Source organism: Somniosus microcephalus, chromosome 4 (assembly GCF_052327205.1).
Source record: "Somniosus microcephalus isolate GS21.2 chromosome 4, FLI_Smic_1.0, whole genome shotgun sequence".
Taxonomy (NCBI): Eukaryota; Metazoa; Chordata; class Chondrichthyes; order Squaliformes; family Somniosidae; genus Somniosus; species Somniosus microcephalus.
This window is the reverse complement of record NC_140990.1, coordinates 317,663,998-317,680,523: the sequence shown is the minus strand read 5'-3', so window position 1 is coordinate 317,680,523 and position 16,526 is coordinate 317,663,998. Positions and strand designations below refer to the sequence as shown.

The window sequence follows — 16,526 nt, the reverse complement described above, 5'->3', positions numbered from 1 at the left end:
AGCCATGCTTGCGAGAGGGAGAGGGTTGACCGGCAGTTTGGTAAAAGATGGGGTTTGAGAATGTTTTTAAAGTTGAAAAGAGAAGTAGAGAAATAAAGAGAAAGATTTATACAGTGTCTTTCATGATCTCTGGCCGTCCCAAAGCTCTTTACAGCCAATGAAGTCTTCTCCCTTCTTCTTAGGCAGTCCCTCGGAACCAAGGATGACTTGCTTCCACATTAAAAGTGTTCGCAGGTGGCTGCCTGACATTCCAGGTCCCGAACTTCATTAAGTACTTCTGAAGTGTAGTCACTGTTGTAATGTAGGAAACGCGGCAGCCAATTTGCACACAGCAAGCTCCCACAAACAGCAATGTGCGAATGACCAGGTAATCTGTTTTTAGATGTTGGTTGAGGGATAAATATCGGCCAGGACACCAGGGGGAATGCCCCTACTCTTCTTCGAATACTGCTGTAGGATCTTATATGTCCACGCTGAGGTTGAAGGCGCTGCCACCAATCGTTGGGGCAAAGGGGAAGGGGATGCTCTTAAAAGGCCAGAATTAAAGGACCACAGAGGGAATACAAGGCTGGAGGAGGTTGCAGGTGTAGAGTGGGATTTGAGGAGGGGGAAGAGGGTTTCAAATTCAACATAGGGGATGCTGGATGATTTATTTGAGGACAAGATAGGTACAGCTGAGGTTTGGGCAGGTCAGAGCTTACAGAGGATGCGAGACTGGCAAGGAGAGGTTGAGCTCAGTGGGTGACAAAGGAGTGGATAAGTGTTTTAGCAGCAGTGGGGGCTGAGGTGGAGGTGGAAATAAATTGTCTTGGTGATGAATCGGATGTGGATTGAACAAAATGCCAAGGCCTTGTGCGGCTCAACCTGGCAGACGGGACAAGGATGAAGTCAGTAGCACGGGAACAGAATTGACAACGGGGGTCAAAAACAATAGGGGTGAATTCCCTTGGGGCCGCTCTTGCTCTGTTGCTGTAACTTTCGGCTCTGGTCCTCATGATGTCCAGCTGGAGGAAAATGTCGACTCATCTACAGCTTACATAAGAACATAAGAAATAGGAGCTGGAGTAGGCCAATTGGCCCCTCGAGCCTGCTCCGCCATTCAATAAGATCATGGCTGATCTGATCCTAACCGCTAATCCACTATCACAGAACCATCTCCTGAATCTAACAGAATTAGACACACGAAATAGGAGCAGGATCAGGCTACACGGCCCCTGGGCCCGCTCCACTACCCACAGGGCCATGACCGATCCGAACCTAGACTCATGTCCAAATTCCTGCCCGCTCCCCGTCACCCTTAATTCCCTTTACTTCTAGGAAACTGTCTATTTCTGTTTTAAATTTATGCAATGATGTAGCTTCTACAGCTTTTTGGGGCCGCATATTCCATGGACCTACCACCCTCTGAGTGAAGTAGTTCCTCCTCATCTCAGTTTTGAAAGAGCAGCCCCTTATTCTAAGACTATGCCCCCTAGTTCTAGTTTCACCCATCATCGGGAACATCTTCCCCGCATCCACCCGATCCAACCCCTTCACAATCTTATATGTTTCAATAAGATCGCCTCTCATTCTTCTGAACTCCAATGAGTAGAGTCCCAATCTACTCAACCTCTCCTCATATGTCCATCCCTCATCCCCGGGATTAACCGAGTGAACCTTCTTTGTACTGACTCGAGAGCAAGTATGTCCTTTCTTAAGTATGGACACCAAAACTGTACGCAGTATTCCAGGTGTGGTCTCACCAATACCTTGTACAACTGAAGCAATACCTCCCTATTTTTATATTCTATCCCCCTAGCAATCCATTCCATTGGCCTTCTTAATCACTTGCTGCACCTGCATACTAACCTTTTGAGTTTCGTGCACCAGGACCCCCAGATCCCTTTGTACTTCAGTACTTTCCAGTTTCTTGCCATTAAGATAATAACTTGCTGTACGATTTTTCCCGCCAAAGTGCATAACCTCACACTTTCCAGTATTGTATTCCATCTGCCAAATCTCTGCCCACTTACTTAGCCTGTCTATGTCCCCTTGCAGGTTTTTTATGTTCTCCTCAGTCACTACTTTCCCTCCCATCTTAGTATCATCTGCAAACTTTGATATGTTACACTCGGTCCCCTCCTCCAAATCGTTAATATAGATTGTAAAGAGTTGGGGACCCAGCACTGACCCCTGCGGAACACCACTAGTTACTGATTGCCAGTCTGAGAATGAACCATTTATCCCAACTCTCTGCCTTCTGTTAGATAGCCAATCCTCTATCCATGCCAGAATATTACCCCCAATCCCGTGATTTTATATCTTAAGCAATAATCTTTTGTGTGGCACCTTGTCAGATGCCTTTTGGAAGTCTAAATACACTACGTCCACTGGTTCCCCTTTATCCACCCTATATGTTACTTCCTCAAAGAACTCCAGCAAATTTGTCAAATATGACTTCCCCTTCATAAAACCATGCTGACTTTGTCCTATTAAATTATGATTATCCAAATGTCCTGTTACTGTCTCCTTAATAATGGACTCCAAAATTTTACCTACCACAGATGTTAGGCTAACCGGTCTATAGTTTCCAGCCTTCTGTCTACTGCCCTTTTTAAATAAGGGTGTTACATTAGCAGTTTTCCAGTCTGCCGGGACCTTTGCCGAGTCCAGGGAGTTTTGGAAAATTATTACCAATGCATCCACAATCCCTACCGCCACTTCCCTCAAGACCCTCGGATGTAAGCCATCAGGTCCAGGTGATTTATCCGCCTTGAGTCCCATTATTTTACCGAGTACCACTTCCTTAGTGATTTTGATCGTGTTTAGCTCCTCCCCCCCTTTAGCCCCCTGTTTGTCCAGTGTTGGGATATTCTTAGTGTCTTCTACTGTAAAGACTGATATAAAATATTCATTCAGTGTTTTTGCCATCTCCATATTTCCCACCATCATCCTCTAAGGGACCAACATTTACTTTAGCCACCCTTTTTCTTTTTATATAACTATAAAAACTTACTATCTGTTTTTATATTTTTTGCTAATTTACTTTCATAATCTATCTTCCCTTTCTTAATCAATTTTTTGTTATTTTTTGCTGTCTTTTAAAGTTTTCCCAATCCTCTATCCTCCCACTAGATTTGGCTACCTTATATGCCCTTGTTTTTAGTCGAATACTATCCTTAATTTCTTTACTTAGCCACGGATGGCTGTCTTTTCTTTTACACCCTTTGCTTCTCAGTGGAATATATATTTTTTGGAAGTTGTAAAATAACTCCTTAAATGTACACCACTGATCATGTATCGTCTTACCCTTTAATCTATTTTCCCAATCCACTCTACTCAATTCCGCTCTCATACCTTCATAGTCTCCTTTATTCAAGCTTAGCACGCTTGTTTGAGATCCAACCTTCTCACCCTCTAATTGAATATGGAATTCAACCATGTTATGGTCACTCATTCCAAGGGGATCCTTTACTAGGACATTTTTAATTAATCCTGTCTCGTTACACAGGACCAGATCTAAGGTTGCTTGCCCCCTGGTCGGTTCAGTTACATACTGCTCAAGAAACCCGTCCCTAATACAGCTTGACGTTGGATGAACAGTCAGAGGGTCAAGCGAAGCGGCGGAAAATAAAGAGCTGGGCGTCATGAGTATATAGACAGAAGCTGACCCTGTACCTTCGGATGATGTCACCGAGAGGGACCAGGTGGATGAGGAAGGCGGGTGTGGGGGGGCGCAAAGGACAAATAATTGGGGGGTTGACTTTGCGGAAAGAGAATGCAATGTTGCAGATGCGCTGGCTGCAATTGGGTGGGTGGTAATGGAAGCGCCTGAGGGCAATGCCACGGTATGTGGACAATGGGAGGAGGCTGGCGATATTTACTGATCCAAAAGTTGAGGAGAGGCCGAGGTGGACAACAACAACTTGCATTTATATAGCTCCTTTAACACAGTAAATGTCCCAAGGTGCTTCACAGGAGCGATTATCAGACAAAGTTTGACGCTGAGACACATAAGGTGATATTAGGGCAGGTGACCAAAAGCTTGATCAAAAAGGTTGGTTTTAGGGAGCATCTTCAAGGAGGGGAGAGAGAGGTAGAGAGGCAGAGAGGTTTAGGAAGGGAATTCCAGAGCTCAGGGCTTGGGCAGCTGAAGGCCCGGGACGAAGAAAAATCGGGGATGCGCAGGAGGTCAGAATTGGAGGAGCGCAGATATTTCGGAGGGTTGCAGGGGCTGGAAGAGGTTACAGAGATAGGGAGGGGGGGGGCAAGGCCATGGAGGGATTTGAACACAAGGATGAGAATTTGAAATTCGAGATGTTGCCGGACCGGGAGCCAATGTAGGTCAGCGAGCACAGGGGTGATGAGTGAACGGGACTTGGGATATGGGCAGCAGAGTTTTGGATAAGCTCAAATTTACGGAGAACAAGGAGGTATAAGACACCAAGGTCACATCACAGAGGGACGTCACTGGTAACTTTATCCACCACAGTCAGTGCAGGGAGCAGGGCGCAAGTTGGACGAAAGGGATTCACGCAGGGAGAGATGGCAACGGAGTTGGCGGGTAGGACTGTGAGAGAAAGGTCAACTGCGTTCATTATGCATCAGGAAGACCCAATACAGAATGCCGGATCAAATGTCAGTGCTTTTGTAGGAAGACCCCTATTTTAATAGTTGCCTGTAAATCACGCTTGTTCATAGGATGCACCCTCATATACTTGGAACGTATTAAAAGAAGCAAGATAGTGTGGCTTGTTCACCAAATTTTACTATACTTGGGGTAATTTAAAGGTTGAAAAAGTACAGTATCATTTCACTGTAGGCCTTTGATGCAATGCTTTTTATGGCTACATCCCTAATACAGAAGCCATATACAACAAGCTCTCTTGACATTTTCTTGCATGAAAAGGCAGTGTTATGTAGAGGCTCCACAGCCTCGAATTTCTTATGAAAAGGTTACTGTTATTTTCCTTCAGTCATTAAGTCGTCTACTTCGATTTTAGTTTTACACACCGAGTGGGGAGGAAGGCAGTGCTGTTGATGGAATTTTCCTTAATTCTGTCTCTTTCCAACCTTCACTTTCTTTCTTCACCTGAGGACAGAGCTGTGGTTCCTTGCCCCGAGTGGCGGGGGGCAGGGCAAAGACGGGCGAGGGCGAACCGGCCGCCCATTGTACACCCCGCTGACTTCAATGGAAATCAGGCGGAGTGTAAAACAGACTGCTGATGCGCTATTCCTCTTGACGTAGGAACAGGAGGAGGCCATTTAGCTCCTCGAGCCTGTTCCGCCATTCAATTAGATCACGGCTGATCTGTATCTTAACTCCATCTACCCGCCTTGGTTCCATATCCCTTAATACCCTTTGACGTAAGAAAACTACTGAGCACTTGGTTTGAGTATAAAACAAGACTTTAATCAACTGTTTCACAACCATGAGATTCTAGTTACATCACTAGTTCCTGGTTACAAAAACGTCCTGGGCAAGCTGGGCCCACGCCAGAGTATTTATACTTTCCTTGGACGGCGCCACCAGCTGGCTGCCCAGTGTTATCTCATGAGTCATTTCTACATGAATGGCAAGATTCATGACACCCTTACCCAACAAAAATCTATCGCTCTCAGTTTTGAAATTTTAAATTGACCCCCAGCCTCAGCAGCTTTCTTTTTGGGGGAGAGAGTTCCAGATTTCCACTACCCTTTGTGTGAAGAAGTGCTTCCTGACATCACCCCTGAACGGCCTAGCTCTAAATGTTAAGGTTACGCCCCCATGTTCTGGACTCCACCACCCCCCTTTCTCTCTATCTACCCTATCAACTCCTTTAACCATCTTAAACACCTCAATTAGATCGCCCCTTAATATCCTATACTCGAGGGAATAAAAGCCTAGTCTAAGCAACCTGTCCTCACAATTTAAACCTTTTAGCCCCGGTATCGTTCTGGTGACTAATTTTTCCCACCCGAGTGTCAGTAGGACAGTCGACCGTGAGGGGCATTACAATCACGGATGATGCTATTCTCAGCAGATTTCACAGATGTGTGCTTTCCAATCGGGGAAGGAGTCACTGTAGGCAGGAGAGAGAACCCTGGCTGATTATTTCCCTCTCCCTAAACCTAGATAGTTATGGCTAAATACAGGGCTTTAAAACAGTTTCAGTCACCTCCTCTATAGCTATTCCACAATCACTGCTGGAACAATGGTTGGATAAATAAGACAAATCAGTACCTTGCGCTAAATCCCAATTAGTTGGGAATGACCAAAATTTGGGAAGTGTACATACTGTTTATTTTTGAGATCAGGTAACTCAACATAAATGGGGAAGGGGGGTGATCAAACTGGGGATTTATAGAGCATCATTGCACCCCCCACCCCGCAGGACATATCTCAAAGTGCTTCACTTGAAGTGACTGTTGTTAAGTAGGTAAATGCTGCAGCTAATTTGGATCCCACAATGAGAAAAATGACCAATTAATGTGTTTCGGCCTTGTTGACTGAGGAACAATCACCATCCAGCACAGCGGGAGAACTCCACTGCTCTACTTTAAATAAGAGCCAGGGGATCTTTTTACACCCACCTGAGCTGGCAGACGGGGGTCTTAAATTTAACATCTCGTCCCAAAGGTAGCATTTCTAGCAATGCAGCACTCCCTGAGTACTGCGCCGAGATCAAGTGCTCAAGTTGGGAGTGGGGCTTGAACCCAAGGCCTTCTAATTCGGAGGCCAGAGTGTTACCAACTGAGCCAAGCAGACACTTTCACTCCGTGCATTTCGCCTGCGGGGAATTTGTTTTCTCTCCCTCAGTGCCAACTCGGCGACATTCGTATGAAAAATAAGTGATGTCGGGGGTTCTAAACAGACCAAAGCCCGTATGTTTCTGCGGCATGACCCAAAATCCACCTAACCAGATTCATGCTGTGCTCTCTTAACCCTTGATCTCGGAGACGGGAGGTTTACCAAATTTAAGAAAAAATAGATTTCAGTTCAGAAACTAGTTGAACTTAAATGAATGTTAAATGTCCATGAAGGGATTAGAGGCTGGATTGAAATCTTGCTTTCCAAAGGTGAAGAGAGGGGACAACCAACCAGTGGTACCTGGTGTTGCATCAATAGTCCTTGAAGTAATGATTTGTTTTTTATTATCTTGCGAGGCAAAGATTAGAAAACATGAATGGAAAGGATTTTCTTTAACATTTTAACTGTAGAACGAAGTCCCATTATATTGAAATACGTATTCCCCTTTTGCCTGTTACTGAGTCTCCAAAGGTTCCGAGATTTATCACAATCTCATGAAAAGTCACTGATAAGTTTGGAGATAGTGATCCTCCTTTTGAACTGCGGTTTGCATTGGATGAGACCAGAGATACTGCAGTCTACTCCCGGCTCCAGGGAGCCCTGAATGAGCGTGTTTCAGTGCGAGATTCTCCTACCTCTTTTCTCCTCTTCCCTTATGTATTCTCACCTTGGTAGGACACAGCTCCCAAAGCTTCTCCACGGACAACCTGCTCTACACTCTGCTCATGCACTCGTGGGAAAGGACTCCACCTCCCCATTCCCACCTGTCTCTCGACGACCTGATGGTCAAAACTCAGCCTGGTGGAAAGGTCCGAGACCTGATGACGAGCCAAATCTAATTCAGGCCTTCCCATTCAGTAACCAAGAGTCGAGATGCTGTTCTTCTAAAATACAAAGATGACAGTTTTGTTACTATCAGATGGAAAGAAAGACTTGCACATATATACACCACCTTTCACGATCTCAGGACGTCCGAAGTGCTTTACATCAGCTGAAGTACTTTTGAAGTGTAGTCACTGTTGTAATGTAGGAAACGTGGCAGCCAATTTGCGCACAGCAAGCTCCCACAAACAGCAATGTGATAATGACCAGGTACTGTAATGTGTTTTAGTGATCTTGGTTAAGGGATAAATATTGTCCCAGGACACCGGGGATAACTCCCCTGCTCTCCTTCGAACTAGTGCCAGTGGGATCTTTTATGCCCACCTGAGAGGGCAGATGGGGCCTCAGTTTAACGTCTCATCCAAAAGACGGCACCTCCGACAGTGTGGCACTCCCTCAGTTCTGCACTGGAGTGTCAGCCTAGATTATGTGCTCAAGTCTCTGGAGTGGGGCTTAAACATAGGAACAGTAGAGCATTCAGCCCCTCCAGCCTGTTCCGCCATTCAATTAGATCATAGCTGATCTGTATCTTAACTCCATCTTCCCCACCTTGGTTCTGTAACCCTTAATACCCATGCCAAACAAAAATTAATCAATTTCAGCTTTAAAATGTTCAATTGACCCACCAGCCTCAACAGCTTTTTGGCGGGAGAGAGTTTCAGATTTCCAATACTCCACGATCTTCTGATTCAGAGGCGAGATTGATACCCACTGTGCCACAGCTGACAGCACCAGCTAGTCGTAGCCAGGCTGACCATAGACACCATAGAGCCTCACCATCAAGCTCTTCCCTTTGCCAGCTGCCCTAGCCGTATGCCTGTTCTAACCCTTCCACTCAGGGCACACAGTCCCAGCAGCTCAGCTTTGGCCTCTCACACACATGGCCTTGCTTCCAGTTGGACCCCATTCCATTGCCTTGCAAGGGTGCTGATCTTCAGCCGCAAGGTACAGACACATAGAAACATAGAAGATAGGAGCAGGAGTAGGCCATTCGGCCCCTCGAGCCTGCTCCGCCATTCAATGCGATCATGGCTGATCATCCAAATTCAGTACCCTGTCCCTGCTTTCTCCCCATATCCCTTTAGCCTTAAGAAATATATCGAACTCCTTCTTGAATATATTTAATGAATTGGCCTCAACTGCCTTTTGTGGTAGAGAATTCCACAGGTTCACCACTCTCTGGGTGAAGAAATTCCTCCTCATCTCTGTCCTAAATGGCTTACCCCTTATCTTTAGACTGTCACCCCTGGTTCTGGACTCCTCTGCCATCGGGAACATCCTTCCTGCATCTAGTCTGTCTAGTCTTGTTAGAATTTTCTAAGTTTCAATGAGATCCCCTCTCATTCTTCTAAACTCCAGCGATTATAAGCCCAATCGACCCAATCTCTCCTCATACGTCATTCCTGCCATCCCAGGTATCAGTCTGGTGAATCTTCACTGCACTCCCTCCATGGCAAGAACATCCTTCCTCAGATAAGGCGACCAAAACTGCACACAATACTCAATACACGTTGCCCATCTCAACCTCCTCACTCCATCTTGCTCTGTTGACGTACACAGACTGCTCCTCAGCGTTAATCATTTTGTCCTCGCAGCTGCTCTTCAGCATTGTCCTCTGCTCATTCTGTGCTTTTGCCAAAGTCCAGCATGGCCAACTGGCCACTAGATTCACACACCCTCGTTTTCACAGCTCATTATTAATATAAAATGGGCCAAATTGTAAAACAGAAGTATTTAGCACTCCCAGCTCTGATGGGAGGGCAGAAATTGAGAACTAATTGTCTTGGGCAAATTGTCCTAGCTCATTCAGAGGGATAGTGCCAGAGGTCACCACAGGCCATTGCACCATTCACAAAATTCTTTCCTTAGGAACAGGGGTAGGCCATTCATCCTTTGAACCAGCTCTGCCATTCAATTAGTTCATGGCTGATCAGCTACTCCACTCCACTTACCTGCTTTAGCTCCATATCCCTTAATGCCCTTACCAAACAAAAAACTATCAAGCTCAGGTTTGAAAGCTCCAACTGACTCCCAGCATCCACAGCCTTTTGGGGGGGCGGGGAGAGATTTCCAGATTTCCACTACCCTTTGTGTGGGAAAAGTGCTTCCTGATTTCCGTCCTGAATGGCCTAGCTCTAATTTTAAGTTTCTGTCCCCTCGTTCTTGATTCCCCTGACGTAATAGAACTCACTACGCACTCGGATTCAGCATAAAGCAAGGCTTTAATCAACTTGTTTCAGAACATGGAGGTCCAGTTGTACTTCACTAGTTCCTTGTCTTACAAAATGTCCCTGGCAAGCTGGGGCCGACACCCGAGTATTTATACTCCTTGGACGGCGCCACCAGCTGGCCGTCCAGCGTTATTTCACGAGTAGTTTCTTGATGAATGATGAGATTTATAACATCCCCCACCAGAGGAAATGATTTCTCCATATCTACCCTATCGAATCCTTTTACCATTTTAAACACCTTGATCAGATCACCCCTCAATCTTCTATACTCAAGGGAATACAAGCCAAGCTTATGCAACCGGCCCTCATAATTTAACCTTTCAAACCCCAATTCTGATGAATCTGTGCTGCACCCACTCCAAGACCAATATATCCTTTAATGAGGTGCGGGGCCCAGAACTGAACACAGTTACTCCAGATGGGGTCTGACCAAAACTTTATACCTTGTCAGCAGTGGCTCAGTGGTAGCACTCTTGCCTTTGAGTCAGTAGCTTGTGGGTTCAAGACCAACTCCAGAGACTTGAGCACATGATCTTGACACTTCAGTGCAGTGCTGAGGGAGTGCTGCATTGTCGGAGGTGCCGTCTTTCAGATGAGACATTAAACCAAGGCCCTCTCAGGTGGACGTAAAAGATCCCATGGCATTATTTCGAAGAAGAGCAGGGGGCGTTCTCCCCGGTGTCCTGGCCAATATTTATCCCTCAACCAACTTCACTAAACAGATTATCTGGTCACAATCGCATTGCTCTTTGTAAGATCTTGCTGTGCGCAAATTGGCTGCCGCATTTCCTACATTACAACAGCGACTACGCTTCAAAAATGCTTAATTGTCTGTAAAGAGCTTTGGGACGTCCTGAGATTGTGAAAGGCGCTATATAAATGCGGTTTCTTCCTATACAAGGCTCTATAGTTTCTTTGCAGATACTGTAGGTTTTCTTTTATTGCCTTGATCTGCTCCTGCCAAGAAGTGCCGACTCCTCTTTGGATACAATTCCACAGGTGCCAGCAGGTCCCCTGCTACCTTGCCCAGGTAGACACTCCTCGTGCGTGTGAGCTTTAAGAGTAAGGCCGGGAAATTTCCTCAGAGCTGCCCCAGCTCCTCGGCGGGAACATTTGCTGGAAGCGCGGCGGAAACCCTCCTCCGCCCCCCCCCGTTTACACATGCAATCGGGGACTCCGCTGCACTTCCGGGGGGTGGGGGACTGTTCCGACGGCGAAGCAGGAGGAAACACCCAGCCTAAGTCTGAGCGGGCTTTCTGAGGAGGGAGAGAATCACAGGCGAGCCTGATCCCATCCTGCACGACATTCACACTCGCGCTTTCCAGCAGGGGATGGACTTGGGTACTGGTCAGGAGTGGGAACTCTGGCTGACTTTTAGTTACCTCTCTCTCTCTTCTTCCAAGTCCATGGCACTGGAACAAACCCATGTGCTCCCACCACTGACTATTGACAGACACTGTAGGTGAGACCTTCACAATCTACATGGCCCAGTGTATGGATGTTCCCGATGGCGGGGGAGTCCAGAACCAGGGGTCACAGTCTAAAGATAAGGGATAAGCCATTTAGGACAGAGATGAGGAGGAATTTCTTCACCCAGAGAGTGGTGAACCTGTGGAATTCTCTACCACAGAAGGCAGTTGAGGCCAATTCATTAAATATATTCAAGAAGGAGTTAGATATATTTCTTAAGGCTAAAGGGATCAAGGGATATGGGGAGAAAGCAGGGACCAGGTACTGAGTTTGGATGATCAGCCATGATCTCATTGAATGGCGGAGCAGGCTCGAGGGGCCGAATGGCCTACTCCTGCTCCTATCTTCTATGTATCTATGTACCATACTGTATTCAGCCATTGGGAAGAGTCTAAAACTAACATGATGACACAGCTCATCTGTTAGAACAGAAGTAACAGGCTGCTGCATTCATAGAAATGAAGGGGTCCCCGGAGGACGACCTGGAACAGTGTGTTAATACTTCTGGGACTGAATCCAATTTAGACAACATGGAGTGGGGATGTCCATCTCCGCCCTTTGACAGCTGAAGCGTCCTCGGTGTGGATGGTCTCCAACTCCCAGTGGAATCCCCCTTGCCTCTCGCAGTAATTGGTACTAATTGGGCCAACGCCTGTTGGCTAAACCACAGAGATTATGCCAAGCTGTTGTGGTAGGGTGGGTGGGTGTTCTTCTGAGCTTTTGACGCTGGGAGGCCAGACAGAGAGGCGACTCTGACCTGCGACTTAAGGTACCGTGCCCCTGTTCTCCTGCCATTGGCTGCGTCAGGTATTAAGGCTCCCCCCCCCCCACCTCCTACCTTACCTTGTTCCTGCAGCTTTTTTTCACGGGCTTTGTGAGTAGGGCCAGATTTGCCTGTTCAATTCTGACTGGGTGCCTGATGGTCAACAATACCAGAGGCAATGTAAAGTTAGGTTGGGGGGGGCGGGGGGAGGTAGAGAACATAGAGAACATGCTGTCTGGAAGTTAATATAGGATCACTCCCACAAATTCAGAAATGCAAAGTTAAAGCTCCAAGGGCTTTCGTTTCGGCTAAAAAAAATAAATACACATGCCTAAACAAAAGGGACCGGCGTATTCTGAAGCAATGGAGAGATTAAACAACTTTATTCTCGATGTTCAGTTTTTTTTTTTTTAAAAACACTTGTTTTAATTTTTAAAAAAGAGGCATTTACATAACGCTACGACAGCAGGATTTAAAATGGGAAATGGGACATCAAAGGCGGAGAGCCTGAAAGATTCACACTTCATTCCGTTGGGACAACACACACACACACGAGCCAGCTTGAAGAGGAGGGAAAATTCCCGGTTAAAAAAAATAGAGACAGTTGTGCACAGAGTGGTAGTTAATTCATTTTAAAAGCAAAACAGAATGAAGTCGAACTTCAGTAAAGCTTTCTGAAGCCACAATCAGCTTCCAGTGTTTCTTCAGTATAAAATAAACCAAAACCGGCTGCTTGCCAAATTCATACCATCTGTTATCCTCAATTTGGCAACCTTGCGGACCCTTTAATTAATTAGACAAAGTAGTTACTATTGCTGGTACGCTGGTAATTTGCAACTATTTAATTTTACTTTGGAGTAATGACTGCTGTACCTATAAATTTTATCGTCTAACCGGATTAGAAATTAAAGGGGGGGTGGGGGGCTGGGGTGGAAAGAAAAAGAGAAAAAAAAATTTGCTAATGCAAAAATAGTGATTATGGGGCTATGGAATTAAAAAGTGCCTGTAACTTCTGCACCAGGTGGGAGTTTAAGAAGAAACGTTCATTTTCTTTTATGACAATTACAAAACCCTCGCATTAATATGTCTGACAAGTTCTTAAAGAAGTACCCCCGCACGCTTAACCGCAAATCTGGTCACCCCTCACCGACCAGAGTCACACGTCGCTGATATGAAAAAATATATACCGCTTAAAAAAAGTAATAAAAGCTTTTATAGCTGACACTTTAAAAAAAAGTCACTTTACATTGTCACAGAGCGTCTGGGGAAGGGTAGAGGCAAACACCGGGCGGGGGGGGGGGTGGAGGGGAGGCGGGGTGGAGGAGAGAGAAATAGAGACACAACCGGGAACAGGAGGGAGGAGGAGGAGAGGTGTAGAGAAATAAAAGAGATCCGAGAGCAAGGAGCAAGAGAAGGAGATTGAAACGGGGACAGGGTGCGAGAGCAAGACAGCGAAATGAAGAAGAGGAAACGAAAAGAAGGGAAAGAGACAGAAATGAAAGGTGAGAAGCAAGAAAAAAAAAGTAGGAACCAAAGTGAGAGAAAGGAGACATAAACGAGAAAGAGATTGGGATGAAAGACTGATAGAAACGAGATGAGAGAAATGAATGAGAGAGGGATGAGGAGAGAGAGAAATATAAACGATAAGAGACCAAAATGAGAGAGGTAAAAGATAAATAATAGACAGAAAAATAAGAGAGAGGAATCAGAATAAGACAGAATGAAGAGAAGAAGAAAGGGAGAGAGAAAGAGAAATGAGCGAGATAAAAATGAGAGATGAAGAGAGGAATGAGGGAGAGGAACAAAGAACTGAAAGACAAGCAAAAGTAAAGCCAAAAGAGAGATAGAGACAGGCAGGAGGTAGACTGGTAGTCAGACAGATCCCGGTTGATACCATGGAACAAGGTTATTGCGAATAAAATTACAGGTTCATTACTGGCACTTAGTTCACACCCTGAATGGCTGGGAAACTGCAGGGGAAGGTTCAGTGACCTGCTTTCTGGGTCATTTTGCTGGAGTTTCACCTTAAGCACAACCTTGAAGGAGAAAGCTGAGCCAGTCAGCAGGTCCAGCTCAGTCACAGAGCACAGGGACACAGAATCGCAATAGGCATCGGGTTCCCTACTCCTCAGCCTACTTTCTGTTTCGCCGTTCTGCCATCGCAGGTTTTAAGGTCAATTCCTGCTTCCCCTGGTTGATATTATTTCAGTAAGAAAGTTAAAAATGAAACCATCCGGCCACTTCGTGCCCTTTGGAAACAATCGCCACGGCAACCATCGTCATGCAAGCGATTCCCCTTCAGCCGACGGAATGGAGCCGTGCATCCCCCACAGTCTGGTACGTTCGACCCCGAGCTTGGCTCCTCCTCCTTCCACTTAAAGGAATGTCGCTGTGGCTCTCTCGCAGGGGCTCAGCTCCTGGCACCGGAATGGGCAATCAATGCTGGCCTTGCCCGCGACGTCCACAAAACGAATTTTTAAAAAAAAGCAGAGTGCAGGACTGCGCCGGGACCGTGGTCCATATAAGATGCCGCTGCATTAGGAACCTCGGAGAGTTTGGCCAAGTCCCAGGCGCTGCGTGAACTGCCACGATGCTGTGGCGCTCAAGCTTCTTAACGCCGAATTTTAAATACACTTTGATGTAAAGAGGGAAGAAGCGTTTTGGCGCCACAAGATATACAAAAATGATGCTGCCACTATCGATCAGGCCACTGTGTGGCCCCTACTTATAAAACACGGGTGTGGGGGGGAGGGGGGAAGTGCTTATCTTTGCTTAAAAGCTTTATCGGTTTTAAAATCAACTAAAAATTCCTTTGCTTTTCTTTTTCTTCTGCTTCACGGTGGAACGATCTGGTTTGCCCGGAGCTGCTGAAGTGCGAAGACTATGGGGTGCCTGAAATATAATGGGGGAGGAGAAAAGATGAACAACAAGCCTATAGAAACATAGAAGATAGGAGCAGGAGTAGGCCATTTGGCCCCTCGAGCCTGCTCCGCCATTCAATGAGATCATGGCTGATCATCCAAATTCAGTACCCTGTCCCTACCTTCTCCCCATATCCCTTGATCCCTTTAGCCTTAAGAAATATATCTAACTCCTTCTTGAATATATTTAATGAATTGGCCTCCACTGCCTTCAGTGGTAGAGAATTCCACAGGTTCCCCACTCTCTGAGTGAAGTAATTCCTCCTCATCTCTGTCCTAAATGGCTTACCCCTTATCATTCGACTGTGACCCCTGGTTCTGGACTCCCCGGCCATCGGGAACATCCTTCCTGCATCTAGTCTGTCTAGTCCTGTTAGAATTTTATAAGTTTCAATGAGATCCCCTCTCATTCTTCTAAACTCTAGCGAGTATAAGCCCAATCGACCCAATCTCTCCTCATACGTCATTCCTGCCATCCCAGGTATCAGTCTATAATTTAAATATTTTTTATAATAATCTTATCTCATTATTTTTCTCCTCCTCCTCGCCCAGTGCCATCGTGGGGGGGGGGGGTCAATCCCTTCTCAAACCTTTATAGGTGGCACCCCAGGAGTGTGGAGGGGGTGCGATAGCGCAGTGGTTATGTTACTGGACTAGTAACCCAGAGCCCTGGACGAATAATCTGGAGACGCGAGTTCAAATCCCGCCACAGCAGTTTGTGAATTTGAATTCAGTTCAATAAATCTGGAATAAAAAGTTAGTACCAGTAACTGTGACCATGAAGTCGTCGGATTGTCGAAAAAACGCAATTGGTTCACTAATTACCCGCTCTGGCCTACATGTGGCTCCAGACCCACAGCAATGCGGCTGACTTTCAAGTGCCCTCTGAAACAGCCTAGCAAACCACTCAAACCACAACAAAAGAATTCACCGCAGCGGTTCAAGAAGGCTCACCACCTCCACCACCCTTGCCAGCGATGCATACATCCCATGAATGAATAAATAAAATAAAAAGTCCAGGAGGAGCAGTTCCGGGGTGAATCTTGTTTCCTGACGGGAAGCAAAGCACCTTCTCGCCACACTGCCGCAACGACAGCTGGGCCGAGATAGGGAACTTATCATGCGGCAAATGCCAGGTACGGGTCCTTGTTCCAGCTCCGCTCGACGGCGCAGCTTTCGTTGGGAGACTGAGCCAGCACGATGAAAGAAATAACTTACAATTATATAGCGCCTTTCACAACCTCAGGACGTTTTTCCGCCAATTAAGTAATTTGTCACTGTTGTAATGTAGGAAACGCGGCAACCAATTTGCGCACAGCAAGGTCCCACAAACAGCAAGGTGATAATGGCCAGATCATCTGTTTCAGTGATGTTAGTTGAGGGATAAATATTAGGCAGGATTCCCCATCTCTTCGTCGAAATAGTGCCCTGGGATCTTTTACATTCACCTGAGAGGGCAGACGGACCCTCCCAAAAGACGGCACCTCCCT

The 16,526-nt window shown here is 46.2% G+C and overlaps 1 protein-coding gene across 1 annotated transcript in view; it reads right to left on the bottom strand.

The window, feature by feature from the left end:
- Positions 1 to 12,481: 12,481 nt before the first annotated feature.
- Positions 12,482 to 16,526, bottom strand: part of nhej1 (nonhomologous end-joining factor 1) — a 289,544-nt gene continuing 285,499 nt past the window's right edge. Inside the window, exon 7 of the mRNA XM_085986798.1 lies at positions 12,482 to 15,007. Within this exon, the coding sequence (XP_085842924.1) occupies positions 14,912 to 15,007 (96 nt within the window). The 3' untranslated portion in view covers positions 12,482 to 14,911. The remainder of the gene's footprint in view (positions 15,008 to 16,526) is intronic.